Source organism: Acipenser ruthenus, chromosome 28 (assembly GCF_902713425.1).
Source record: "Acipenser ruthenus chromosome 28, fAciRut3.2 maternal haplotype, whole genome shotgun sequence".
NCBI classification, from domain to species: domain Eukaryota; kingdom Metazoa; phylum Chordata; class Actinopteri; order Acipenseriformes; family Acipenseridae; genus Acipenser; species Acipenser ruthenus.
The window spans coordinates 21,323,233-21,351,007 of NC_081216.1; the positions used below are offsets into that span (position 1 = coordinate 21,323,233).

Here is a 27,775-nt window from a genome sequence, read left to right on the forward strand (position 1 = left end):
GGTGTCGTTATAGAACCTTCAGTTTAAATCCTGGGAAAGTTCCGTGGGAGGGCAGACTGTCACGATAAGACTAGGGGGCGCTTAAAAGGCAGTTTTAAATATGTTTATCACATATATTTTAAGCATTTTAGTTTTATGTGTTTTTTATGTATATTAATATACCCAGTGCATTTCAGAAAATAATGAGGCGTTTTGTACGTTTCTTTTGTTTGTTACAACGTGTTTGCTATTTTTACCTCCCCCGCGGGAGAGTGAATCAGGCCAACTCTTTTGTTTGCGTCTCTCTGGTATGCCAGATGTCAGGTAAAGCGGTAAACCTATTTTTAAAAGCTGTGATAAACGTAGTAATTGCTGGCGAGACTGACTGTTCTGTTTAAAAAATGTATATCAGTATTTTAAAAATAAATGTAGTGTCGCTGAAGGATACATTTGAAAGCAATATGTTCGTAAATGTATTATATTATCAAAAAATGTAAGCCACCTGCGACACTGTAAACCCCCGTCCCAACCAATTTGCGCTATGACCCGTGAGCTGTTTGCTTACACACTTACATAAAAAACACATATCTATTTAAGATTAGGCAGAGTCCTGTCATTTCTACACCAGATTCAGCCTTCGCCACCTTTGATTGGACAACGCGTGTGCACGTACAGTTCAAACCGGAGTGCTATGAGACGTCGAAGCGTAATATAGAAATGATGGCCTCTGCTAATACTAGCATTACGGGGAAAGAAAAAAAAACAACTGAAAAATCAGTGATTTTTTCATTGGTCCTACTGCCTTTAAACCAGTAGTTTTCAACCTTTTCCTCTCAAGTACCAGTGTTTCCAGCAGGGACCACCAGGTGTACCAGTAACTGCTGTTGTAAAACCAACATAAGTAGTTGGCAATGAAAAACAGGAGGATGGTCTGAGGGATCTGAACTGTTATTTACCTGCAGTGGTGGTTCTAAACGTGATTGTGCGGTGAAACATCACTGTTCCTCATAGGGCGATTTTGACTTCATTGCAAGTTTGGTGTAGCTAATTGTTACTTACACAAACATTTTTATAAATTATTACCCATCTGCAAAAATCTCCACCCCCGAAACAAAGTCCTGGCTACGCCACTGGTACAGATCTGTCAATGGTGACGAGATGGATTGATTCTGAAGATGCGCCGGGCTGCTCTTGGGTTTCAGAGACGCCACTCTTTTGGGACGTCCTGTAAGATGATCTGAAATCACCTCCCAGCATGCTGGAGTGCTGGCAGATTCACAAGGGTTTCAGCAGAGCTGTAATTGAATGATTGGCCTGGATTTACAGCCTCCCGTAGAGCTGCACTCTCAGAGTGAGTGTGTGTGCAGGAGCGGTTTCTGATGCTTCTGCAGCACGTAGCTGAACCGCAGCATCCAAACAGATTGATATTTCCTAATAGCTATTGAACTGGTTGGGGTTTACAGCTGGGTCTAGTGGCTGCATGAACTATTGATTTCATGAGTCTTTAAATAGAAGAACCTGTATTACGAGTGACTGGAGGGAAGTGGGATGAAGCAGCTCAGTGGTTAGAGAGCTGGGCTGCAGTGTGGAAGGCAGCGGGTTTGAGTAGCTCAGTGGTTAGAGAGCTGGGCTGCAGTGTGGAAGGCAGCGGGTTTGAGTAGCTCAGTGGTTAGAGAGCTGGGCTGCAGTGTGGAAGGCAGCGGGTTTGAGTAGCTGAGTGGTCAGAGAGCTGGGCTGCAGTGTGGAAGGCAACAGGTTTGAGGAGCTCAGTGGTTAGATAAAGAAAGCGCTGGGCTGCAGTGTGGAAGGCAACAGGTTTGAGGAGCTCAGTGGTTAGATAAAGAAAGCGCTGGGCTGCAGTGTGGAAGGCAGCGGGTTTGAGGAGCTCAGTGGTTAGAGAAAGAAAGCGCTGGGCTGCAGTGTGGAAGGCAGCGGGTTTGAGTAGCTCAGTGGTTAGAGAAAGAAAGCGCTGGGCTGCAGTGTGGAAGGCAGGGGGTTTGAGGAGCTCAGTGGTTAGATAAAGAAAGCGCTGGGCTGCAGTGTGGAAGGCAGGGGGTTTGAGGAGCTCAGTGGTTAGATAAAGAAAGTGCTGGGCTGCAGTGTGGAAGGCAGGGGGTTTGCGTAGCTCAGTTTTGACTGGCTCCGCAAGGGGAGTCTTATTAATATAATTATTGAGCTCACAGAATGAAGGTACAGTCTGGACTGGCTCTTCAAGGGGAGTCTTGTTCTTATCCAATGATATTATGAAGCTCACTGTGAAACCTGTAATAGCTTGTGAGTTTATTGCAAGCCCTGGCACTGGCTGTTTTGCCAACACAAGTAACTTGTCTTGTAGAGATGATGTAAACTAAGCGAGTGAGTGTTATTAAGACAGTGTGTTCAGGAATGTGGGGGGGGGGGGGGGGCATCTCTGTGAAGTTTCTCTCCAGCCCTGCAGCTGATATTCCTGACCCATCCTGGCCTGGCTGTCTGCTCCCTAGGTAAGGAAACGAGGATAGTATCACAGGTCAACGTGAAATCCAGCTCTGGTGTGCGTGTGTGTGTGTGTGTGTGCGTGCATGCATGTGTGTCAGTGCGTGTGTGTCTGCGCACGTGTGCATGTGTGTCAGTGTGTGTGTGAGCGTGCGTGTTTGTGGCCGTGTGCATGTGTGTGCGTGTGTCAGTGTGTGCGTGCTTGTGTGTGCATGTGAGTGTGTGTGTGCGTGCGTGCGTGTGCCTGTGTGTGCATGTGCGTGTGTGCTTGTGTGTGTCAGTGCGTGTGTGTATGCGTGCGTGCTTGTGTGTGTCAGTGCGTGCGTGTGTGTGTGGGTGCATGCTTGTGTGTGTCAGTGCGTGTGTGTGTGCGTGCATGCTTGTGTGTGTCAGTGCGTGTGTGTGTGCGTGTGTATGTGTGATTTCTCTACCTGTAATATATCCTGCCTGCCTGTCTGTCTGCCTGTCTGTGTGGTTGTCATTAAGGCATCTGTTTGCCCCCCCCCCCCCCCCCCCCCCCCCAGCACTGGGCTCTCTCAGACCAGGGGCATGTTCTCAGAGCGCAGTTACCATGACGACAGCCCAGTTTCCTCGCTCTTACTGGGCACTGTGGGATAGCAGCACGCAGCTGAATCACTGTATCGGAACAGATTGATTGCAGTTTGTCATTGATTTTTTTATTTTTTTTATTTTGCTGTGTGGGATCCTCTCCAAAGATGTTTTAGTTTTTTTGATTCAATTACTGGATGGATAAATGAATAAAGACGTATGAAGTAAAGTGTACAGAGTCCTGTGCTTTATCAGCCGGCTCCCTGCCACGTCTCAGAGTGCTGGAGGCTCTCCTCCACTTCACCCAACACCTCTCTGCTGCTGTTTTATTTCCTGGGGAGAAAGGGGCGGGGGGGGGGGGGGGGGGGGGGTCACACTCTTTAGGAAGTGCACTTGTGTTGTCTCACTAAATCTGTTTGTCTCCTTTTGTTTCCAGCGTCCCCCTCCCCCCCTCCCCTCGAACCCTGTTCTCTCCCTCGCTCTCAGTGTCTGTGTATCGGTGTCTGTTCACTCTTTCTGGGGGCTCTCTCCTCTCTCGCTTTGCTTTTTAATTGACTAATATCTCTCCCTCTCTCTCCCTCTCCCTCCCCCTCTCTGTGATTATAGTTTTGTAGTTTTTTTAATAACTAATCTCTTCCTCTTTGCTTCATTATATTTTTTTGTTTAACTGACAGACGAAGCCTCTTCTTGCTCTTCTAGGCTCCAGTCGCTACTTTTGCTGTCTTCCAGCAGCCTTTAGCAGCTCAGTGAACTAATGTTGATCTCTCTCTCTCTCTCTCTCTCTCTCTCTCTTCTCTCTCTCTCTCTCTCTCTCTCTCTCTCCAAAAGAAGTGTCCCTCTCAAACGCTTCATGTGACTCGTTCATTAGCTCCTCTCCTCTCTCTCCTCTCTCTGTTTTGTGGAGGAGACAGCGTTATGTTCAGTGCCTCAAAGCTCACCATCCTGTCTTACCTTGCAATGTGCCTTTCCACTCTCACTCTCTGTTTCTCTGTAGCAGAATCTCCTCGCTAATGTCTCTCACCAGCTTTGCAGTCCGTCCGTCTGTACATCCGTCAGAAAGACCCTCTCATCTCCAGCCTTCCCTACCCTTGTTTAAGGCCCCCTCCCTTTCCCAAGTGGGCTTATTGACCTACAGGGTCCTGGGACTGCAAACAGTGACACATACATATATTTATATCCTAGATTTAAAGAAGGGGAAATCTAGATAAATAGTGGCAATGTGTACTGATCAGGAAGGTACAGGGCTGCACACGGAATGTGTGGCTGTGAAGGTAAGTGTGAGATCTAAGCAATGTCCGTGGTCCAGCCCGGTCCAGCGCGCCACACCTGCACACACACACACACACACACACACACACACACACACACCCCATTAGAGGCCACTAAGTGTTTCCAGCCCTTTCCATGACTCGTTCAGTAGCTGTTTGCATCTCCATCACCGCAGTCACCTGTAGTGCCCCCTGCTGGGGGCTGCTAGGAGACGCTCACAAGCACAGCAGCGGCAGTGTGAGATGGTGGGGGTGTACTGTACTGGAGGGGGAGGGGGGGGGGGGGGGTGGCTAGAACACTAGCCTTTGACCCGGCACCCCCTGAGAGCTGTGTACAATCACAGCCCTGGGCATCGTTAATCCCAGGTGCTCCTTATAACACCATAATAACAAGATGCTCTCCGCTCTGCCTCCTCTCTCCCGTAGGTTACCCGGGGGGAGCAAGGCGCTGAACAGCACCACGGTGCAGGGGCAGCTCCCCCATGACGAGGCAGACCGCCGCACCGAGCCACACTCCTCCGTCTCCGACCTTGCCAACTCCCTGACCAGCGAGATGCTCATGGTAGGAACCTCTCTTTCTCAATGTGCCAAGCTCCATGATGCCCATGGAAAAGTGTGCCATCGTATCAGCAAGGCAAAGTGTAATGAAGCTCGGGAAGCTTGGTAAAGTGTAATGAAGCTCAGGGGAAGCTTGGTAAAGTGTAATGAAGCTCAGGGGAAGCTTGGTAAAGTGTAATGAAGCTCAGGGGAAGCTTGGTAAAGTGTAATGAAGCTCAGGGGAAGCTTGGTAAAGTGTAATGAAGCTCAGGGGAAGCTTGGTAAAGTGTAATGAAGCTCAGGGGAAGCTTGGTAAAGTGTAATGAAGCTCAGGGGGAAGCTTGGTAAAGTGTAATGAAGCTCAGGGGAAGCTTGGTAAAGTGTAATGAAGCTCAGGGGAAGCTTGGTAAAGTGTAATGAAGCTCAGGGGAAGCTTGGTAAAGTGTAATGAAGCTCAGGGGAAGCTTGGTAAAGTGTAATGAAGCTCAGGGGAAGCTTGGTAAAGTGTAATGAAGCTCAGGGGAAGCTTGGTAAAGTGTAATGAAGCTCAGGGGGAAGCTTGGTAAAGTGTAATGAAGCTCAGGGGAAGCTTGGTAAAGTGTAATGAAGCTCAGGGGAAGCTTGGTAAAGTGTAATGAAGCTCAGGGGAAGCTTGGTAAAGTGTAATGAAGCTCAGGGGAAGCTTGGTAAAGTGTAATGAGGCTCAGGGGAAGCTTGGTAAAGTGTAATGAAGCTCAGGGGAAGCTTGGTAAAGTGTAATGAAGCTCAGGGGAAGCTTGGTAAAGTGTAATGAAGCTCAGGGGAAGCTTGGTAAAGTGTAATGAAGCTCAGGGGAAGCTTGGTAAAGTGTAATGAAGCTCAGGGGAAGCTTGGTAAAGTGTAATGAAGCTCAGGGGAAGCTTGGTAAAGTGTAATGAAGCTCAGGGGAAGCTTGGTAAAGTGTAATGAAGCTCAGGGGAAGCTTGGTAAAGTGTAATGAAGCTCAGGGGGAAGCTTGGTAAAGTGTAATGAAGCTCAGGGGAAGCTTGGTAAAGTGTAATGAAGCTCAGGGGAAGCTTGGTAAAGTGTAATGAAGCTCAGGGGAAGCTTGGTAAAGTGTAATGAAGCTCAGGGGAAGCTTGGTAAAGTGTAATGAGGCTCAGGGGAAGCTTGGTAAAGTGTAATGAAGCTCAGGGGAAGCTTGGTAAAGTGTAATGAAGCTCAGGGGAAGCTTGGTAAAGTGTAATGAAGCTCAGGGGAAGCTTGGTAAAGTGTAATGAAGCTCAGGGGAAGCTTGGTAAAGTGTAATGAAGCTCAGGGGAAGCTTGGTAAAGTGTAATGAGGCTCAGGGGAAGCTTGGTAAAGTGTAATGAAGCTCAGGGGAAGCTTGGTAAAGTGTAATGAAGCTCAGGGGAAGCTTGGTAAAGTGTAATGAAGCTCAGGGGAAGCTTGGTAAAGTGTAATGAAGCTCAGGGGAAGCTTGGTAAAGTGTAATGAAGCTCAGGGGAAGCTTGGTAAAGTGTAATGAAGCTCAGGGGAAGCTTGGTAAAGTGTAATGAAGCTCAGGGGAAGCTTGGTAAAGTGTAATGAAGCTCAGGGGAAGCTTGGTAAAGTGTAATGAAGCTCAGGGGAAGCTTGGTAAAGTGTAATGAAGCTCAGGGGAAGCTTGGTAAAGTGTAATGAAGCTCAGGGGAAGCTTGGTAAAGTGTAATGAAGCTCAGGGGAAGCTTGGTAAAGTGTAATGAAGCTCAGGGGAAGCTTGGTAAAGTGTAATGAAGCTCAGGGGAAGCTTGGTAAAGTGTAATGAAGCTCAGGGGAAGCTTGGTAAAGTGTAATGAAGCTCAGGGGAAGCTTGGTAAAGTGTAATGAAGCTCAGGGGAAGCTTGGTAAAGTGTAATGAAGCTCAGGGGAAGCTTGGTAAAGTGTAATGAAGCTCAGGGGAAGCTTGGTAAAGTGTAATGAAGCTCAGGGGAAGCTTGGTAAAGTGTAATGAAGCTCAGGGGGAAGCTTGGTAAAGTGTAATGAAGCTCAGGGGAAGCTTGGTAAAGTGTAATGAAGCTCAGGGGAAGCTTGGTAAAGTGTAATGAAGCTCAGGGGTAGCTTGGTAAAGTGTAATGAAGCTCAGGGGAAGCTTGGTAAAGTGTAATGAAGCTCAGGGGAAGCTTGGTAAAGTGTAATGAAGCTCAGGGGAAGCTTGGTAAAGTGTAATGAAGCTCAGAGGAAGCTTGGTAAAGTGTAATGAAGCTCAGGGGAAGCTTGGTAAAGTGTAATGAAGCTCAGGGGAAGCTTGGTAAAGTGTAATGAGGCTCAGGGGAAGCTTGGTAAAGTGTAATGAAGCTCAGGGGAAGCTTGGTAAAGTGTAATGAAGCTCAGGGGAAGCTTGGTAAAGTGTAATGAAGCTCAGGGGAAGCTTGGTAAAGTGTAATGAAGCTCAGGGGAAGCTTGGTAAAGTGTAATGAAGCTCAGGGGAAGCTTGGTAAAGTGTAATGAAGCTCAGGGGAAGCTTGGTAAAGTGTAATGAAGCTCAGGGGAAGCTTGGTAAAGCAGGTTACAAGAATTACAGAGCGGTAGTAGAAAAGGATTCGTTGGTCAATATTTCTTTTGAAGAGGTTCATTATCAGGCTGTGTTTGTAAAGTGAGCCCAGCAGGCTGTTTGCAGAGCGAAGTAAAGACATGAAGCTGACCTCCAGGCCTGCGGGGGTGCTGTCAGTGCAGACTGAGCTCTGCTAAGCACACAGCAGCACAGCACGGCTCTCTCAGAGCACAGTAAACACAAGATAAAAGTCACATACCCTGCGGGGCACGGGTTTAAAAAAAGATTTGAGAGTAAAAAAAAAACAAGATCTGAGTTCTGGCACCACACCGGTCACAGGGGAATCAGAGCAAACGATGAAAGAGAGCTCCCTCTTTCTCTCTGTCTGTGTGTGTGTGTGTGGGGGGGGGGTCTCGGTGCCTGTGTGCTTTGTGTCTCTGTGCCTCTGTGTGTGTTCTGTTTTTGGGTAACACTGTGTGTGTGTGTTTGTGTGTCTCTGTGTGTCGGTGTGTGTGTGTCAGTGTGTGTGTCGGTGTGTGTGTCGGAGTGTGTCAGTGTTTGTGTGTGTGTCAGTATGTGTGTGTGTGTGTGTCGGTGTGTGTGTGTGGGGGTCGGAGTGTGTGTCAGTGTTTGTGTGTGTGGTGTGGGGCGGATCTCCACAGTAATCAGTGCTGTGATGGTGTGATTGATGGCAGGCTCTGGCAGTTCTCTTTCCCGCTCAGCTCCTGTTGTTTTGTGTTTGGGTGCGGACGTGCCCGCTCGGCTCGGACAGATTTGTGGCGCAGCCTCTGAAATATGGGTCCTTGACAGGCAATGGGAAATGGGATTAGAATCCGCTGCACTAATTCAGAGGCGTCCTGACAGCTGCTTGCATTATTATCTCTCATAAAAGCTGCCCAGGGCACGCAGGTCCCAGCCCCACACTGACACACACACTGAACCTAACCTAACCCCACCTTGACACACACACTGACCCTAACCCAACCCCACACTGACACACACACTGACCCTAACCCAACCCCACACTGACACACACACTGACCCTAACCCAACCCCACACTGACACACACACTGAACCTAACCTAACCCCACCTTGACACACACACTGACCCTAACCCAACCCCACACTGACACACACACTGACCCTAACCCAACCCCACACTGACACACACACTGACCCTAACCCAACCCCACACTGACACACACACTGACCCTAACCCAACCTCACACTGACACACACACTGACCCTAACCCAACCTCACACTGACACACACACTGACCCTTACCCAACCCCACACTGACACACACACTGACCCTAACCCAACCCCACACTGACACACACACTGACCCTAACCCAACCTCACACTGACACACACACTGACCCTAACCCAACCCCACACTGACACACACACTGACCCTAACCCAACCCCACACTGACACACACACTGACCCTAACCCAACCCCACACTGACACACACACTGACCCTAACCCAACCACACACTGACACACACATTGACCCTAACCCAACCTCACACTGACACACACACTGACCCTAACCCAACCCCACACTGACACACACACAGTGAGGCCTCCCTCCTGTCCTCTCTCCCTGTGTCTCACTTGCATTTTAACAGACACGGTATCTAGTAAAATAATATATCAGAGACAGTGTTGGAGTAGAGAGCCTTAAGAGGTATAAACAAATGATCCCCAAAATGTCAATCCACTGCAACGAGCTCTGTGTGGAGAGAACAGGACCTGCTGCAGGGAGCTCTGTGTGGAGAGAACAGGACCTGCTGCAGGGAGCTCTGTGTGGAGAGAACAGGACCTGCTCCAGGGAGCTCTGTGTGGAGAGAACAGGACCTGCTGCAGGGAGCTCTGTGAACAGGACCTGCTCCAGTGAGCTCTGTGTGGAGAGAACAGGACCTGCTGCAGGGAGCTCTGTGTGGAGAGAACAGGACCTGCTCCAGGGAGCTCTGTGTGGAGAGAACAGGACCTGCTCCAGGGAGCTCTGTGTGGAGAGAACAGGACCTGCTCCAGGGAGCTCTGTGTGGAGAGAACAGGACCTGCTGCAGGGAGCTCTGTGTGGAGAGAACAGGACCTGCTGCAGGGAGCTCTGTGTGGAGAGAACAGGACCTGCTCCAGGGAGCTCTGTGTGGAGAGAACAGGACCTGCTGCAGGGAGCTCTGTGTGGAGAGAACAGGACCTGCTCCAGGGAGCTCTGTGTGGAGAGAACAAGACCTGCTCCAGTGAGCTCTGTGAACAGGACCTGCTCCAGTGAGCTCTGTGTGGAGAGAACAGGACCTGCTGCAGGGAGCTCTGTGTGGAGAGAACAGGACCTGCTCCAGGGAGCTCTGTGTGGAGAGAACAGGACCTGCTCCAGGGAGCTCTGTGTGGAGAGAACAGGACCTGCTCCAGGGAGCTCTGTGTGGAGAGAACAGGACCTGCTCCAGGGAGCTCTGTGAACAGGACCTGCTCCAGGGAGCTCTGTGTGGAGAGAACAGGACCTGCTCCAGTGAGCTCTGTGTGGAGAGAACAGGACCTGCTCTAGTGAGCTCTGTGTGGAGAGAACAGGACCTGCTCCAGGGAGCTCTGTGTGGAGAGAACAAGACCTGCTCCAGTGAGCTCTGTGTGGAGAGAACAGGACCTGCTCCAGGGAGCTCTGTGTGGAGAGAACAGGACCTGCTGCAGGGAGCTCTGTGTGGAGAGAACAGGACCTGCTCCAGGGAGCTCTGTGTGGAGAGAACAAGACCTGCTCCAGTGAGCTCTGTGAACAGGACCTGCTCCAGTGAGCTCTGTGTGGAGAGAACAGGACCTGCTGCAGTGAGCTCTGTGTGGAGAGAACAGGACCTGCTCCAGTGAGCTCTGTGAACAGGACCTGCTCCAGGGAGCTCTGTGTGGAGAGAACAGGACCTGCTCCAGTGAGCTCTGTGTGGAGAGAACAGGACCTGCTCCAGTGAGCTCTGTGTGGAGAGAACAGGACCTGCTCCAGTGAGCTCTGTGTGGAGAGAACAGGACCTGCTCCAGTGAGCTCTGTGCTTTGATGTTGCAATCTGACAGGAAGAAATACTGGAGGAGAAGCCCAGTCGCTCACTTCTTCCTTCTGCTTTCATGTGTAAATTGCAAAACGGGATCTACATTTCAAAGCGTTTCGGTGTATTCGTGTCTGGGGGACATAGTGCTCAAGGATCGAACAAGAAAAAAAATAAATAAATAAATACTAAAACACAAACATTCCTCCCTCCCGTCCCGGGGCTGCATAGGGAAGCATTGTAAAGCACAGAGAGGTCTGGTAAAGCATAGAGAAGCATTGTAAAGCACAGAGAGGTCTGGTAAAGCATAGGGAAGCATTGTAAAGCACAGGGAAGCATTGTAAAGCACAGAGAGGTATGGTAAAGCATAGGGAAGCATTGTAAAGCACAGAGAGGTCTGGTAAAGCATAGGGAAGCATTGTAAAGCACAGAGAGGCCTGGTAAAGCATAGGGAAGCATTGTAAAGCACAGAGAGGTCTGGTAAAGCATAGAGAAGCATTGTAAAGCACTGAGAGGTCTGGTAAAGCATAGAGAGGTCTGGTAAAGCATAGGGAAGCATTGTAAAGCACAGAGAGGTATGGTAAAGCATAGGGAAGCATAGTAAAGCATATTGAAAACTCTTTATCATATTATATATCATATGTTGACGATTCTTTACCATATTCTCTGTGAGCTCCTGTTTGGGATCTAGCCCTGTCTGTCAGATGAAATTGTTTTGATGAGTGACAGATTTAAAGAGCTCTGCTTCTCTGGAGTTGAGTCTGCAGCGCAGCACAGAGCAGGCTCAGCGCACACAGAGAGAGCCGGGCGCCTTTCATCCAGCCTCTCTGTGCTAATTCAATGGGACAGGATGCAGGGAGAAGCTCTCTCGCTGCTCCCCAGCGCAGTGATTTATTCATTTATTATTATCTTACACAATCTGTACTACACCCACTGAGAGAGATGAGAGAGGGTGGGAGAGAATTGATGGAGAGAGAGAGGAGGGGAATCACATGAGAGTTACTGAGTGAAAGAAAAGAGCGAGGGATGGGGATGATTGAGAGAGAGGGAGGATAAAGGGAAAGAGAAAGGAAGCAAGGGAAAGAGATAGAGAGAGAGGAGTCTGATAGGGGAGAGAAAGAAGGAGGGCTGTAAGAAAAGAAGGGGAGAGAAAGAGAGTGAAAGAAATAACAATGAGTGTGAAAGAAGGGAAACTGCGGGGGGAGAGAGAGAGAGAGAGAGAGAGAGCATGGCTTTGATATTCCAGTCATAAACCCGCCTCAAGCAGTGAAAGCTAGCTGCGTATGCAACAACTGTATTTTTTATTTCTCATGAATTTATCAAAAAGGCAACATTCTGGAAGCTTGCCTGCCTGCCATTGATTTTATCATTTAATGAGGAGCATGTTTCCAAATAAAACATGGGAGAGAGCAGGCTTACACACCTCTAGACTTACACACAGAGAGATGGGAGAGCGCAGGCTTACACACCTCTAGACTTACACACAGAGAGATGGGAGAGAGCAGGCTTACACACCTCTAGACTTACACACAGAGAGATGGGAGAGAGCAGGCTTACACACCTCTAGACTTACACACAGAGAGATGGGAGAGCGCAGGCTTACACACCTCTAGACTTACACACAGAGAGATGGGAGAGAGCAGGCTTACACACCTCTAGACTTACACACAGAGAGATGGGAGAGCGCAGGCTTACACACCTCTAGACTTACACACAGAGAGATGGGAGAGAGCAGGCTTACACACCTCTAGACTTACACACAGAGAGATGGGAGAGAGCAGGCTTACACACCTCTAGACTTACACACAGAGAGATGGGAGAGAGCAGGCTTACACACCTCTAGACTTACACACAGAGACAGATAAAACAATGCATTGCAGAGAGAGCTCTATAAAACTATAGGCAGCCTTCCAATCTCCTTCCCCTTTCAGAGGGCATTACCGCACTCCCCTAACCCAATCAGCATCTCCTTCCCCTTTCAGAGGGCATTACCGCACTCCCCTAATCTGTGTAAAATGTGAAGCTGTGGGGGAGAGAGAGAGAGAGAGGGAGAGCGGGAGGGAGAGGAAGAGGGAGGAGCCCTTAATTCCCTGATGATGTCACTGTGTTCAGCCTGACAGCACAGAGAGCTGGGATCCCGGTGACAATGGAAACACACAATGGCTTCAGGCAATGAAAACACATCGCTGAGAATGCAATTATACCAGCCTTCCAAGTGTCTAGGTGTCCAAGGGAGTGGGTGTGTGCTGTGCATGAGTAATATTTACTGAGTACAGCTAACCTGCATTGCACAGACTCTGCTTTGTCAAACTCATTTTGCTGATGGTTTTCAGATTTCCATTACAGGTAATTGTACAGTAGAAATTTGTAAGTTAAATTAGTTTAAAAAAAAACAAACCAAAACAAAACAACCACCATTCTCTTATCATATTACCCGAAGATTAAATCAGACAAAAATCAATCGATAATGTCAGACTTTCCTTTTAAACCAACAAGATTCTAAGGCAACTTTGAATGTTCATCGATGCTGGTTGGAAAGGGGCTGTGTCCCCGTGTCCCTGTGTTCCTATGTCCCCGTGTTCCAGTGATCCTGTGTCCCCATGTCCCTGTGTCCCCGTGTTCCAGTGATCCTGTGTCCTGTGTCCCCGTGTTCTGGTGATCCTGTGTCCCCATGTCCCTGTGTCCCCATGTCCCTGTGTTCCAGTGATCCTGTGTCCCCATGTCCCTGTGTTCCAGTGATCCTGTGTCCCCATGTCCCTGTGTTCCAGTGATCCTGTGTCCCCATGTCCCTGTGTTCCAGTGATCCCGTGTCCCCATGTCCCTGTGTCCCCATGTCCCTGTGTTCCAGTGATCCTGTGTCCCCATGTCCCTGTGTTCCAGTGATCCTGTGTCCCCATGTCCCTGTGTTCCAGTGATCCTGTGTCCCCATGTCCCTGTGTTCCAGTGATCCTGTGTCCCTGTGTTCCGGTGATCCCGTGTCCCCATGTCCCTGTGTCCCAGTGTTCCGGTGATCCTGTGTCCCTGTGTCCCCGTGTTCCAGTGATCCTGTGTCCTTGTGTTCTGGTGATCCTGTGTCCCCATGTCCCTGTGTTCCGGTGATCCTGTGTCCCTGTGTCACCGTGATCCACGCCCCTCCTCCTCCATTCACGCTCTCCCATTCCTTTCACTCTGAGAAACAGCAGCAGCCACTTGACTTGCATTCAGCCTCTGTTCTCTAGCAGCACCGCGACCGCTGTGTGGTGAAAATACTCAACAACAGAGCAATTAGGAGCCGGCAAAACAGCGGGGCTGTAACCACGGCATCATGCAAAACCAAACAAGCCTAACGACCGGCGACAGAGATCGCAAGCACAGACCCTTTTTTAACGAGAGCAGCTGGAACCACTCGTGCTGTGAACCCAGGACTACACGAACCGCACCACATTTCTACAAATCTGTACAAGCTGCCAGCATGCGGAGGTCTCCGAACCCTGACTCTGCAGTTCCTTCATTACCTGGAACAGCTAGAGAGCTGGGCGGACACCTCTAATCAAGTGGAGAGTGCATTTCATTTGTCAGGCCTGTGAGCGAACTGAGAGTCGTACAAAGAGGGCAGGAGAAATTCTGAAATGCATTGGCAAGAATCTCTGAAGAATGTGAGGCTGTGAATGTAGAGCTGTGGACCACAGTAAGCAGCGGCCCTGTCTACTGTGACAGCAATGAAAACACACAGCAGCTTCAAGCAATGAAAACGCATCAGTGAAAATACCACAGTGTGACGTCTTCCATTTCCCTGGATGCGTGTTACAAAACAAAACACAGACTCCCTCTGCACACAGGAGTGTGACAACTCGTTTCATATACATATGTATAGGGAGGGAGAGAGCTCTCAAACACAGCACAGGATACGCACCGATCACTCGAAACACTTCACGAAGAAGAGCTGTAATTGATAAGCTGATAAACTCACTGTTTTATAATTAGCTGCAGCGTTCCAGCGTCTGCCTTCTTCAGATAGCAGCAGGGTAGTAATATCCGGGAAGCTGGTGCTGTTATTTAAACATGAACGTTTCTGTGTTCAGTCTGCCTGGCTGTTTCTGCCATGCTGTCTGAAGAAGACGTTGTAGCTAATTATTAAAACAGCGAGTTTATCAATGACTGTTCTTCATTAAATAATGTATATACATTTATACAGTCTATATAAATGGGAATATTGAGCCGAAACTGGGAAGCTGCATTACATATTAACAGGATCTGGATATTTGCATGGAATGAAGGGTTTCTGCTCGTACAAAAGCAGTTCTTTCAAAACCGTTTAGCAGGGCTCCCACGATACAAACCCGCTGTGCTCCCCAGCTCTCAGACAGCAGGCTCCCCTGAATGGAGTGCAGGGCTCCCACAATACAAACCCGCTGTGCTCCCCAGCTCTCAGACAGCAGGCTCCCCTGAATGGAGTGCAGGGCTCCCACGATACAAACCCGCTGTGCTCCCCAGCTCTCAGACAGCAGGCTCCCCTGAATGGAGTGCAGAGCTCCCACGATACAAACCCGCTGTGCTCCCCAGCTCTCAGACAGCAGGCTCCCCTGAATGGAGTGCAGGGCTCCCACGATACAAACCCGCTGTGCTCCCCAGCTCTCAGACAGCAGGCTCCCCTGAATGGAGTGCAGGGCTCCCACGATACAAACCCGCTGTGCTCCCCAGCTCTCAGACAGCAGGCTCCCCTGAATGGAGTGCAGGGCTCCCACAATACAAACCCGCTGTGCTCCCCCACTGGCTGTCAGACTGTAGCACAAATAGGCTGTTGAAATCCTCTAATTGTCTGGCTCATTAATTCCTAACGGGAATCGTTTTCAGTGCTGCTCGGTTCTCGTGCGATGAGCGCAGACCCTGAGGCCTCACTGCTTCAATCAGAGAGCTCACACTTCATTGAATAAACAATTGATTTCTCACAGTCACTGACTACATGTACACATCACTTCCAAAACACGGGCAATGCTGTTGAAACGTGCTCGGCTAAACGGGAGTGCTGGTCTCTCCAGCACTGGTCCTACTGGAGGGGCTGTTATCACAACGAGGGACCGCTGATCCTAACAAACTCCAGCTGGTCCTCCCAGCTGCAAATCAAACAGTCACCTGAATGTGAGTTACGCTGGCACACGCGACCGCTGCCACAGAGACTGATGCTTCTCATCTTCTCTCTCCTCTCCCCACTCCCTCACTACCCCCTCCCCTCCCCCCAGCTCTCCCCAGGCTCGGAGGATGACGATGGGCACGAGGGTACCGGCAGGGAGAATCTGGGTCGGATCCAGTTCAGCGTCGGCTACAACTTCCAGGATTCGACGCTCACTGTGAAGATCCTGAAAGGGCAGGAGCTGCCGGCCAAGGACTTCAGCGGCACCAGTGACCCCTTCGTCAAGATCTACCTGCTACCAGACAAGAAAAACAAGCTGGAGACCAAGGTGAAGAGGAAGAACCTCAACCCACACTGGAACGAGACCTTCCTGTTCGAGGGTGAGAGGGGAGAGGGAAGAGGGTGAGGGGTGAGGGGTGAGGGGTAAGGGAGATTGGAGAGGGAGAGGGGGAGGTGGGAGAGGGGGAGGGGTGAGAGGAGAGGAAGAGGGGGAGGGGAGAGGCTGAGAGGAGCAGGAGATGGGAGAGGGAGATGAGAGAGGGAAATGAGAGAGGGTGAGGGGAGAGAGGAGGGGAGGGGAGAGGGTGAGGGTGAGGGTGAGGATGAGGGGAGAGGGGAGAGGGGAGCTGGAGAGACCTTCCTGTTCAAGAGAATGAACCCACACAGAGCGAGGGAAATATTGTGATTTGAGTACTTACAATGTGGATTCAATCTTTGAAATGTTGTCTTTCATGGCCTCTGTCCTCTCTCTCCCCTCTCTTGTCTCCTCTCTCCAGGGTTCCCCTATGAGAAGGTGGTCCAGCGGACCCTGTACCTGCAGGTTCTGGATTATGACCGGTTCAGTCGAAACGACCCAATCGGGGAGGTGTCCATCCCGCTCAACAAGGTGGACCTGGCACACATGCAGACCTTCTGGAAGGAGCTGAAGCCCTGCATTGATGGCAGTGTAAGAGACTAGAGTCCATCTCGCATCCAATCCTTCATTCAAACCCATGACAGAGTGACCGGACGAGACGAGTCCATCTTGCATCCAATCCTTTATTCAAACCCATGACAGAGTGACCGGACGAGACTGGAGTCCATCTCGCATCCAATCCTTCATTCAAACCCAACGATAGGGTGGCCTCGCTGTTCCAGAGGGATTCTCTCAGTTCTGTTGTTTCATTTAGGGTTAAACACAGCTTTTTATTTAGAGAATCGTCCAGAATACAGGGGTGGTGGGCAGGGGGATCGTTCTGAAAAGCGCAGTGTCTCTTTAGAAAATGTTTGTCTTGGAAAAGTAAGTGAAACGCCATGTTTGGACCTGAATTTCACCGCTGTTGAATTATTTGAAAGAAGGACTTTGTGAAAAGCCACGTCTCTAACAGTGTGTGTGTGTGCGAGGCTTCTTCCTGGCACTCTCTAAGTGGAAGTCAATATGTTTAGGACGTACGGTAAAACATATTAACAGGGTTGTGGAAGCAGCTAGAATCGTTTTGCTTTGATCTTAATCTGTGCTATTAATGACCCTTGACATCAGTACATTCAATGAGACATGTTTATTACAGCACACAAAGATTAGCATGCAAAGATTAGCAGTAATACAGAAACACACAGGTATTGCAAATATTCCTCTAGACGCGATATAATGGCCAATCTAGCTTACAGTTACACAAAATATCTGATCAAACGACCTGGACTGGGCGACAGCATGACTGTCCCGAATAGCCAGTGAATCCTCCACTTCTGAGTATTTATATGCTACAGCTAATGGATAGTATGCCAAGTCATCCCTATCAGCCATGTACTCCAGCCTTGATAAGACCAGTTTTAGCCAGACCAGTGGCTTGTGAACCTTCATAACCCTTATATCAAACATTAACCCTTCAGCATGGAAAGCCAGGGTGCACTGTGGTGAACAGAGTCTGACCATGGGGAAGGACTGCAGAGTGACGAAGGTGTGTGTGTGTGTGTTGCAGGGGAGTCGAGGGGAGCTGCTGCTGTCTCTCTGCTACAACCCCACAGCCAACACCATCACTGTGAACATCATCAAAGCCCGCAACCTCAAAGCCATGGACATCGGGGGCACCTCAGGTAGGAGGAGCCCAGGGACTGGGAGGGACTGGGAAATCTAGGGGTCAGAGCCGAGGGACTGGGAGGGACTGGGAAATCTAGGGGTCAGAGCCGAGGGACTGGGAGGGACTGGGAAATCTAGGGGTCAGAGCCGAGGGACTGGGAGGGACTGGGAAATCTAGGGGTCAGAGCTGAGGGACTGGGAGGGACTGGGAAATCTAGGGGTCAGAGCTGAGGGACTGGGAGGGACTGGGAAATCTAGGGGTCAGAGCTGAGGGACTGGGAGGGACTGGGAAATCTAGGGGTCAGAGCCGAGGGACTGGGAGGGACTGGGAAATCTAGGGGTCAGAGCTGAGGGACTGGGAGGGACTGGGAAATCTAGGGGTCAGAGCTGAGGGACTGGGAGGGACTGGGAAATCTAGGGGTCAGAGCCGAGGGACTGGGAGGGACTGGGAAATCTAGGGGTCAGAGCCGAGGGACTGGGAGGGACTGGGAAATCTAGGGGTCAGAGCCGAGGGACTGGGAGGGACTGGGAAATCTAGGGGTCAGAGCCGAGGGACTGGGAGGGACTGGGAAATCTAGGGGTCAGAGCTGAGAGACTGGGAGGGACTGGGAAATCTAGGGGTCAGAGCCGAGGGACTGGGAGGGACTGGGAAATCTAGGGGTCAGAGCCGAGGGACTGGGAGGGACTGGGAAATCTAGGGGTCAGAGCCGAGGGACTGGGAGGGACTGGGAAATCTAGGGGTCAGAGCCGAGGGACTGGGAGGGACTGGGAAATCTAGGGGTCAGAGCTGAGAGACTGGGAGGGACTGGGAAATCTAGGGGTCAGAGCCGAGGGACTGGGAGGGACTGGGAAATCTAGGGGTCAGAGCCGAGGGACTGGGAGGGACTGGGAAATCTAGGGGTCAGAGCCGAGGGACTGGGAGGGACTGGGAAATCTAGGGGTCAGAGCCGAGGGACTGGGAGGGACTGGGAAATCTAGGGGTCAGAGCCGAGGGACTGGGAGGGACTGGGAAATCTAGGGGTCAGAGCCGAGGGACTGGGAGGGACTGGGAAATCTAGGGGTCAGAGCCGAGGGACTGGGAGGGACTGGGAAATCTAGGGGTCAGAGCCGAGGGACTGGGAGGGACTGGGAAATCTAGGGGTCAGAGCTGAGAGACTGGGAGGGACTGGGAAATCTAGGGGTCAGAGCCGAGGGACTGGGAGGGACTGGGAAATCTAGGGGTCAGAGCCGAGGGACTGGGAGGGACTGGGAAATCTAGGGGTCAGAGCTGAGAGACTGGGAGGGACTGGGAAATCTAGGGGTTAGAGCTGAGGGACTGGGAAATCTAGGGGTCAGAGCTGAGGGACTAGGAAATCTAGGGGTCAGAGCTGAGGTACTGGGAAATCTAGGGGTTAGAGCTGAGGGACTGGAAAATCTAGGGGTCAGAGCTGAGAGACTGGGAAATCTAGGGGTTAGAGCTGAGGGACTGGGAAATCTAGGGGTTAGAGCTGAGGGACTGGGAAATCAAGGGGTCAGAGCTAAGAGACTGGGAAATCTAGGGGTTAGAGCTGAGGGACTGGGAAATCAAGGGGTCAGAGCTGAGAGACTGGGAAATCTAGGGGTTAGAGCTGAGGGACTGGGAAATCTAGGGGTTAGAGCTGAGGGACTGGGAAATCTAGGGGTCAGAGCTGAGAGACTGGGAAATCTAGGGGTCAGAGCTGAGGGACTGGGAGGGACTGGGAAATCTAGGGGTCAGAGCTGAGAGACTGGGAAATCTAGGGGTCAGAGCTGAGAGACTGGGAAATCTAGGGGTCAGAGCTGAGGGACTGGGAGGGACTGGGAAATCTAGGGGTCAGAGCTGAGAGACTGGGAGGGACTGGGAAATCTAGGGGTCAGAGCCGAGGGACTGGGAGGGACTGGGAAATCTAGGGGTCAGAGCTGAGAGACTGGGAGGGACTGGGAAATCTAGGGGTCAGAGCCGAGGGACTGGGAGGGACTGGGAAATCTAGGGGTCAGAGCTGAGAGACTGGGAGGGACTGGGAAATCTAGGGGTCAGAGCTGAGGGACTGGGAGGGACTGGGAAATCTAGGGGTCAGAGCTGAGGGACTAGGAAATCTAGGGGTCAGAGCTGAGGTACTGGGAAATCTAGGGGTTAGAGCTGAGGGACTGGAAAATCTAGGGGTCAGAGCTGAGAGACTGGGAAATCTAGGAGTTAGAGCTGAGGGACTGGGAAATCTAGGGGTTAGAGCTGAGGGACTGGGAAATCAAGGGGTCAGAGCTGAGAGACTGGGAAATCTAGGGGTTAGAGCTGAGGGACTGGGAAATCAAGGGGTCGAGCTGAGAGACTGGGAAATCTAGGGGTTAGAGCTGAGGGACTGGGAAATCTAGGGGTTAGAGCTGAGGGACTGGGAAATCTAGGGGTCAGAGCTGAGAGACTGGGAAATCTAGGGGTTAGAGCTGAGGGACTGGGAAATCTAGGGGTCAGAGCTGAGAGACTGGGAAATCTAGGGGTTAGAGCTGAGGGACTGGGAAATCAAGGGGTCAGAGCTGAGGGACTGGGAAATCTAGGGGTTAGAGCGGAGAGACTGGGAAATCTAGGGGTTAGAGCCGAGGGACTGGGAAATCTAGGGGTCAGAGCTGAGAGACTGGGAGGGACTGGGAAATCTAGGGGTCAGAGCCGAGGGACTGGGAGGGACTGGGAAATCTAGGGGTCAGAGCCGAGGGACTGGGAGGGACTGGGAAATCTAGGGGTCAGAGCTGAGAGACTGGGAGGGACTGGGAAATCTAGGGGTCAGAGCTGAGGGACTGGGAGGGACTGGGAAATCTAGGGGTCAGAGCTGAGGGACTAGGAAATCTAGGGGTCAGAGCTGAGGTACTGGGAAATCTAGGGGTTAGAGCTGAGGGACTGGAAAATCTAGGGGTCAGAGCTGAGAGACTGGGAAATCTAGGGGTTAGAGCTGAGGGACTGGGAAATCTAGGGGTTAGAGCTGAGGGACTGGGAAATCAAGGGGTCAGAGCTAAGAGACTGGGAAATCTAGGGGTTAGAGCTGAGGGACTGGGAAATCAAGGGGTCAGAGCTGAGAGACTGGGAAATCTAGGGGTTAGAGCTGAGGGACTGGGAAATCTAGGGGTTAGAGCTGAGGGACTGGGAAATCTAGGGGTCAGAGCTGAGAGACTGGGAAATCTAGGGGTCAGAGCTGAGGGACTGGGAGGGACTGGGAAATCTAGGGGTCAGAGCTGAGAGACTGGGAGGGACTGGGAAATCTAGGGGTCAGAGCCGAGGGACTGGGAGGGACTGGGAAATCTAGGGGTCAGAGCTGAGAGACTGGGAGGGACTGGGAAATCTAGGGGTCAGAGCCGAGGGACTGGGAGGGACTGGGAAATCTAGGGGTCAGAGCTGAGAGACTGGGAGGGACTGGGAAATCTAGGGGTCAGAGCTGAGGGACTGGGAGGGACTGGGAAATCTAGGGGTCAGAGCTGAGGGACTAGGAAATCTAGGGGTCAGAGCTGAGGTACTGGGAAATCTAGGGGTTAGAGCTGAGGGACTGGAAAATCTAGGGGTCAGAGCTGAGAGACTGGGAAATCTAGGGGTTAGAGCTGAGGGACTGGGAAATCTAGGGGTTAGAGCTGAGGGACTGGGAAATCAAGGGGTCAGAGCTGAGAGACTGGGAAATCTAGGGGTTAGAGCTGAGGGACTGGGAAATCAAGGGGTCGAGCTGAGAGACTGGGAAATCTAGGGGTTAGAGCTGAGGGACTGGGAAATCTAGGGGTTAGAGCTGAGGGACTGGGAAATCTAGGGGTCAGAGCTGAGAGACTGGGAAATCTAGGGGTTAGAGCTGAGGGACTGGGAAATCTAGGGGTCAGAGCTGAGAGACTGGGAAATCTAGGGGTTAGAGCTGAGGGACTGGGAAATCAAGGGGTCAGAGCTGAGGGACTGGGAAATCTAGGGGTTAGAGCGGAGAGACTGGGAAATCTAGGGGTTAGAGCCGAGGGACTGGGAAATCTAGGGGTTAGAGCTGAGGGACTGGGAAATCTAGGGGTCAGAGCTGAGGGACTGGGAAATCTAGGGGTTAGAGCTGAGGGACTGGGAAATCAAGGGGTCAGAGCTGAGAGACTGGGAAATCTAGGGGTTAGAGCCGAGGGACTGGGAAATCTAGGGGTTAGAGCTGAGGGACTGGGAAATCTAGGGGTCAGAGCTGAGGGACTGGGAAATCTAGGGGTTAGAGCTGAGGGACTGGGAAATCAAGGGGTCAGAGCTGAGAGACTGGGAAATCTAGGGGTTAGAGCTGAGGGACTGGGAAATCTAGGGGTTAGAGCTGAGGGACTGGGAAATCTAGGGGTTAGAGCTGAGGGACTGGGAAATCTAGGGGTCAGAGCTGAGGGACTGGGAAATCTAGGGGTCAGAGAGGAGGGACTGGGAAATCTAGGGGTTAAAGCTGAGGGACTGGGAAGGACTGGGAAATCTTGGGGTCAGAGCTGACAGACTGAGAGGGAGGGCAGCAATGTGGTCCAGTGGTTAGAGCTGTTTTTTTTTTTAATTTGGTAGTGACCAATTATTTTTGTTTAGCTCAGCTCACCACTACCACCCCTGCACTGACTCGGGAGGGGCAAAGACGAACACACGCTGTCCTCCGAAGCGTGTGCCGTTAGCCACCTGCTTTTTTTCACACTGTGGACACACCATGCAGCCACCCAGAGCTACAGCGTCAGAGGACAACGCAGCCCTGGGCAGCTTACAGGCAAGCCTGCAGGCGCCCGGCCAGACTACAGGGGTCGCTGGTGCGCGGTGAGCTGAGAACACCCTGGCCGACCTAAGCCCTTCCCCCCCGGGCGGCACTCGGCCAATTGTGCGCCGCCCCCTGGAAGCTCCCGTCCTTGGCCGACAAAGGAATAGCCTGGACTCGAACCGGCGACGTCCAGACTGTAGGGCACATCCTGCACTCCACGAGGAGTGCTCTTACTGGATGCGCCACTCGGGAGCCCCGGTTAGAGCTGTTCTAACGTGTCCCTGTGTGTGTCCCTGTCTCAGACCCCTATGTGAAGTTGTGGCTGATGCACAAGGACAAGCGTGTTGAGAAGAAGAAGACGGTGGTGATGAAGTGCTGCCTCAACCCCGTCTTCAATGAGTCCTTCCCCTTCGAAATCCCCACCGAGCGACTCCGAGAGACAACCATCATCATCACCGTGATGGACAAGGACAGACTGAGCCGCAACGATGTCATCGGCAAGGTGAGAGGGGCGGACACACACACACACACACACACACACAGAGACACTGAGACACACACACACACACACACACACACACACACAGAGACACTGAGACACACACACACACACACAGAGACACACACCAACACATACACACACACACACACACACAGAGACACACACCAACACATACACACACACACACACACACACACAGAGACACTGAGACACACACACACACACACACACAGAGACACACACCAACACATACACACACACACACACACACACAGAGACACTGACACACACACACACACACACAGAGACACACACCAACACATACACACACACACACACACACAGAGACACACACCAACACATACACACACACACACACACACAGAGACACACACCAACACATACACACACAAAGACACTGAGACACATACACACACACACGCAGACACACAGACACACCGAGACACTGAGACACATACACACACACACACACAGACACACACACACACAGAGACACACACCAACACACACACACACACACACACACACACACAGAGACACACACCAACACATACACACACAAAGACACTGAGACACATACACACACACACGCAGACACACAGACACACCGAGACACTGAGACACATACACACACACACACACACAGACACACACACACACCGACACACACAGAGACACTGAGACACATACACACACACGCACACAGAGACACACACACACCCCAACAGAGACACACACACAGACACACACACCAACAGAGACACACACACAGATACACACACACAGAGAGACACACACACACACACATACACACAGACACTGGCGACACTACACACAGAGACTACAAGGATTTACAAACCTTAACCCAACAGGGCTCTGTAGAACAGACTCTCCCTGTCACTGACACGTCTTCATTGCAGAGAATGAACTGAGCCCTGAGGGGCTTCGTGAGCTGGGCGCTGACACTGATAACATCCAGGCATTCAGCTGTCTATGCTAATGCTGTGCATTGAACTGAGCAGAGCGCCATACATCTATTAGCCCTGTGATTAGTTATATGTGTAAAGGCCCTGGCCGGGAGGGATTTACAAAGAATCAGCATGGGGTAGAGAGGGCAGCAGCAGAGGTGTAAATAACAGATAGAGAGACAGAGACAGAGAGAAACACAGAGAGATCGAGCGATATAGAGAGAGAGATAGACAGAGAGATCGAGAGATAGACAGAGAGAGATAGAGAGATCGAGAGATAGACAGAGAGATAGAGAGATCGAGAGATAGACAGAGAGAGATAGAGATCGAGCGATAGAGATAGAGAGAGAGAGACAGACAGAGATAGAGAAATAGATAGAGATAGAGAGATCAAGAGATAGACAGAGAGATCGAGAGACAGACAGAGAGAGACAGACAGAGATAGAGAGAGACAGACAGATAGAGAAATAGATAGAGAGATAGAGATCGAGAGATAGACAGAGAGATCGAGAGATAGAGATAGACAGAGATAGATAGAGAGATCGAGAGAGACAGAGAGAGAGAGAGACAGACAGAGATAGAGAGAGACAGACAGATAGAGAAATAGATAGAGAGATAGAGAGATCGAGAGATAGACAGAGAGATCGAGAGATAGAGATAGACAGAGATAGATAGAGAGATCGAGAGATAGACAGAGAGATCGAGAGATAGAGATAGACAGAGATAGATAGAGAGATCGAGAGATAGACAGAGAGATCGAGAGATAGAGATAGACAGAGATAGATAGAGAGATCGAGAGATAGACAGAGAGATCGAGAGATAGAGATAGACAGAGATAGATAGAGAGATCGAGAGATAGACAGACAGAGAGAAACACAGAGAGCGATATAGAGAGAGATAGACAGATAGAGAGATAGACAGACAGAGATAGACAGGTAGAGATAGACTGATAGAGATAGAGATAGACAGAGAGTTATAGACCTAGAAATAGACACATAGAGAGACAGAGATTGACAGATAGATATAGAGATAGAGATAGACAGGGAGATAGAGAGATAGTCAGACAGATAGATAGAGATATAGATAGACAGATAGACAGACATAGATAGATAGATAGATAGATTATGCACTGTAACAAATCCAGTCTCTGCTCTGTGTGTTTCAGATCTACCTGTCGTGGAAGAGTGGCCCAGGGGAGGTAAAGCACTGGAAGGACATGATAGGCCGGCCTCGCCAGGCCGTGGCTCAGTGGCACCAGCTGAAAGCCTGAGACTGCCCCCCATCCCCGTCCCCACCCCACCCCACCCCACCCCACCCACCCCACCTCCCATCCCGTCCCGTCCCCACCACAAGGACGAAGGACACCGGACACTCTCTACGCAATCAGAAAAAATGTTTTATGCACACAAAAAAAGACACGCCGGGGGCTCGTTGTCATGGCAACTCTCTAAACGGGTACAACTTCAGCCATCCGTCAGTCAGTCAATCAATAAATCAATCAATCAGTAGATGAGAGAGTCCCGGGGGAGAGACACCGTGGGCCCAGGACTCTCTGCCATCGCCGATCCTTTCAAAAAATACAAAACAAACTGAATTGAACTGAACTGAGTGGCTGTCCAGCACAGGCACAAAAACATCAATTCATTGTGTAATAAACATCGCCGTCTGTTTCTCAAGTGTGTGTGAAGTGCTGTAGCTCACGTTTTAGAGAACAATTACACATAAGAACATAGCTGGCGCATCCCTTCTTACACAGACAATGTATTAACGAAACTGCAATGCGTTCTTCCAGCCTGAGGGGGGCGCTGTCTGTAAACCCACTCTCTCCCTGGCAGGACAGAGAGGCTTGTGGTTCCTGCAGCTTCAAGAACGCTGACAACGACAACAGCAACCATCATTACGCTAATACTAGTAAGATTATTATGGACACCACTCCTAAAAGGGGGTCTCCACCGATTCCTCAGCCAAGATAACAGGAAGTGTGCTGAGGAGTGGGCTTCTTTACTGTGCGTGTGTTTGTTCCAAGTGTAAGGGTAGTAAGCCAGTGCCCCATTGGGGCTCTCTCTCTCTCTCTCTCTCTCTCTCTCACTCTCTCTCGCTCTCTCTCGCCACGGCTGCTGTCTGTGTGGCTTGGCGAGGTTTATCTGCACTTTTAAAAAGACAAGATGCAAATGTTTATTAATAATAATAATAATAATAATAATAATAATAATAATAATAACTGTTAAAGGGAGGGGTGTTGATTAAGGCTTGGTCTGTTCTCTGAGCACACAGAGTGGGAGTTCTCTCAGGGTAGGCACCAGTATAAGTTCAGCCTGTTCTCTGGCCATTGCTTTGGCTGCCTTCATCTTTATAACCATTGTTTCGACTCGAAGTCTTTCCTCGATGTCGGCTTGTGTCTGTGACGGGCATTCTGTCAGGATACAGCTTCCCTCGTGCGTCGGGATACAGCTGCCCTCGTGCGTCGGGATACAGCTGCCCTCGTGCGTTGGGATACAGCTGCCCTCGTGCGTCGGGATGCAGCTGCCCTCGTGCGTCGGGATACAGCTGCCCTCGTGCGTCGGGATACAGCTGCCCTCGTGCGTCGGGATGCAGCTTCCCTCGTGCGTCGGGATACAGCTGCCCTCGTGCGTCGGGATACAGCTGCCCTCGTGCGTCGGGATACAGTTTCCCTCGTGCGTCGGGATACAGCTGCCCTCGTGCGTCGGGATACAGCTGCCCTCGTGCGTCGGGATACAGTTTCCCTCGTGCGTCGGGATACAGTTGCCCTCGTGCGTCGGGATGCAGCTGCCCTCGTGCGTCGGGATACAGCTGCCCTCGTGCGTCGGGATACAGCTGCCCTCGTGCGTCGGGATACAGCTGCCCTCGTGCGTCGGGATACAGCTGCCCTCGTGCGTCGGGATACAGCTTCCCTCGTGCGTCGGGATACAGCTGCCCTCGTGCGTCGGGATACAGCTGCCCTCGTGCGTCGGGATACAGCTGCCCTCGTGCGTCGGGATACAGCTGCCCTCGTGCGTCGGGATACAGCTGCCCTCGTGCGTCGGGATACAGCTTCCCTCATGCGTCGGGATACAGCTTCCCTCATGTTTCATCACAGATTACATCCTGCCCAAGACTACAGGACGCATTGCTAAACAAAGTCAAATCAAAATGCTGTTATATCAGAAGTATAAAGAAAGGGAAGACATGACGGCTTCACAATATAAATAGGCTTCAGTTCCTGTAGTTTAATCACGGCCTGTTCTGTAATGATAACACAGCCAGACTGTTATTGATCCATACTCAATAACCGAGGGGCCGCACTGTGTTGTGTTGAGACATGAAGGCCATTTCCGTTCATTAATTAATACCTCGCAGCTTCTTAAAGGTAATTACAAGTATCGGGCAGCCCTAGTTCAAACTGACTTTAGGTTTCTGGTTACATTGAAATCGTTTCAGCTGCCCATAAAACACTCTTAATACACAGCAGGGAAGGGGTCAGTGTCGTGTGAAAAACGAGAAGCAGCAGAGAAAACAACAGCACAGCGAGGGTTAGCAAAGACAGTGCATTGAAACCTGAACGAAACACACACACACACACCTTCACCCGTTCATTGCATTAGTATTAGGATTATATTTGGATTTCGTGTATGAGCAGGTTTTTCGTAGCGAAACAATACAAAAACAACTAAAAATAAACCCAGATTGATTCTCTTGTGCAACGGCAGGCGCGGCAGGTCCCTGACACAGCGCCAGCACACGGAGCTCTGCCGTTATCAGAGCACGTTTGACCTACAGGAAGGTCCTTCGTGTCAGAGTCGTACTGCACGCTTACTTGGGAATGCTTCGAAACCTGCCATCAATTTTAATCAGATCCTTTAGCTGCACAAGGACAGCGACCCGCTGGCTCTGTGGTGTCAGATGACACGCGTGGATCATGTTGGCTCTGTGGTGTCAGATGACACGCGTGGATCATGTTGGCTCTGTGGTGTCAGATGACACGCGTGGATCATGTAGTAACTCGACATTACGGTCACGGGCACGTTCGTCTGGGGGGTTTGTGTGATGGCATTTTTTAACATT

At 50.9% G+C, this 27,775-nt stretch overlaps 1 protein-coding gene across 5 annotated transcripts in view; it reads left to right on the plus strand.

The window, feature by feature from the left end:
- Positions 1-25,961, plus strand: part of LOC117434915 (synaptotagmin-7-like) — an 81,292-nt gene extending 55,331 nt beyond the window's left edge. For all 5 annotated transcript variants that reach the window (XM_034057638.3, XM_059003067.1, XM_034057635.3 and 2 more), the window contains 6 exons: positions 4,695-4,830; positions 15,570-15,840; positions 16,237-16,406; positions 17,419-17,533; positions 22,525-22,724; positions 24,879-25,961. In XM_034057638.3, coding sequence (XP_033913529.2) covers positions 4,695-4,830; positions 15,570-15,840; positions 16,237-16,406; positions 17,419-17,533; positions 22,525-22,724; positions 24,879-24,983 — 997 coding nt within the window. In that variant the 3' untranslated portion in view covers positions 24,984-25,961. The remainder of the gene's footprint in view (positions 1-4,694; positions 4,831-15,569; positions 15,841-16,236; positions 16,407-17,418; positions 17,534-22,524; positions 22,725-24,878) is intronic.
- The last annotated feature ends 1,814 nt before the right edge of the window (positions 25,962-27,775 follow it).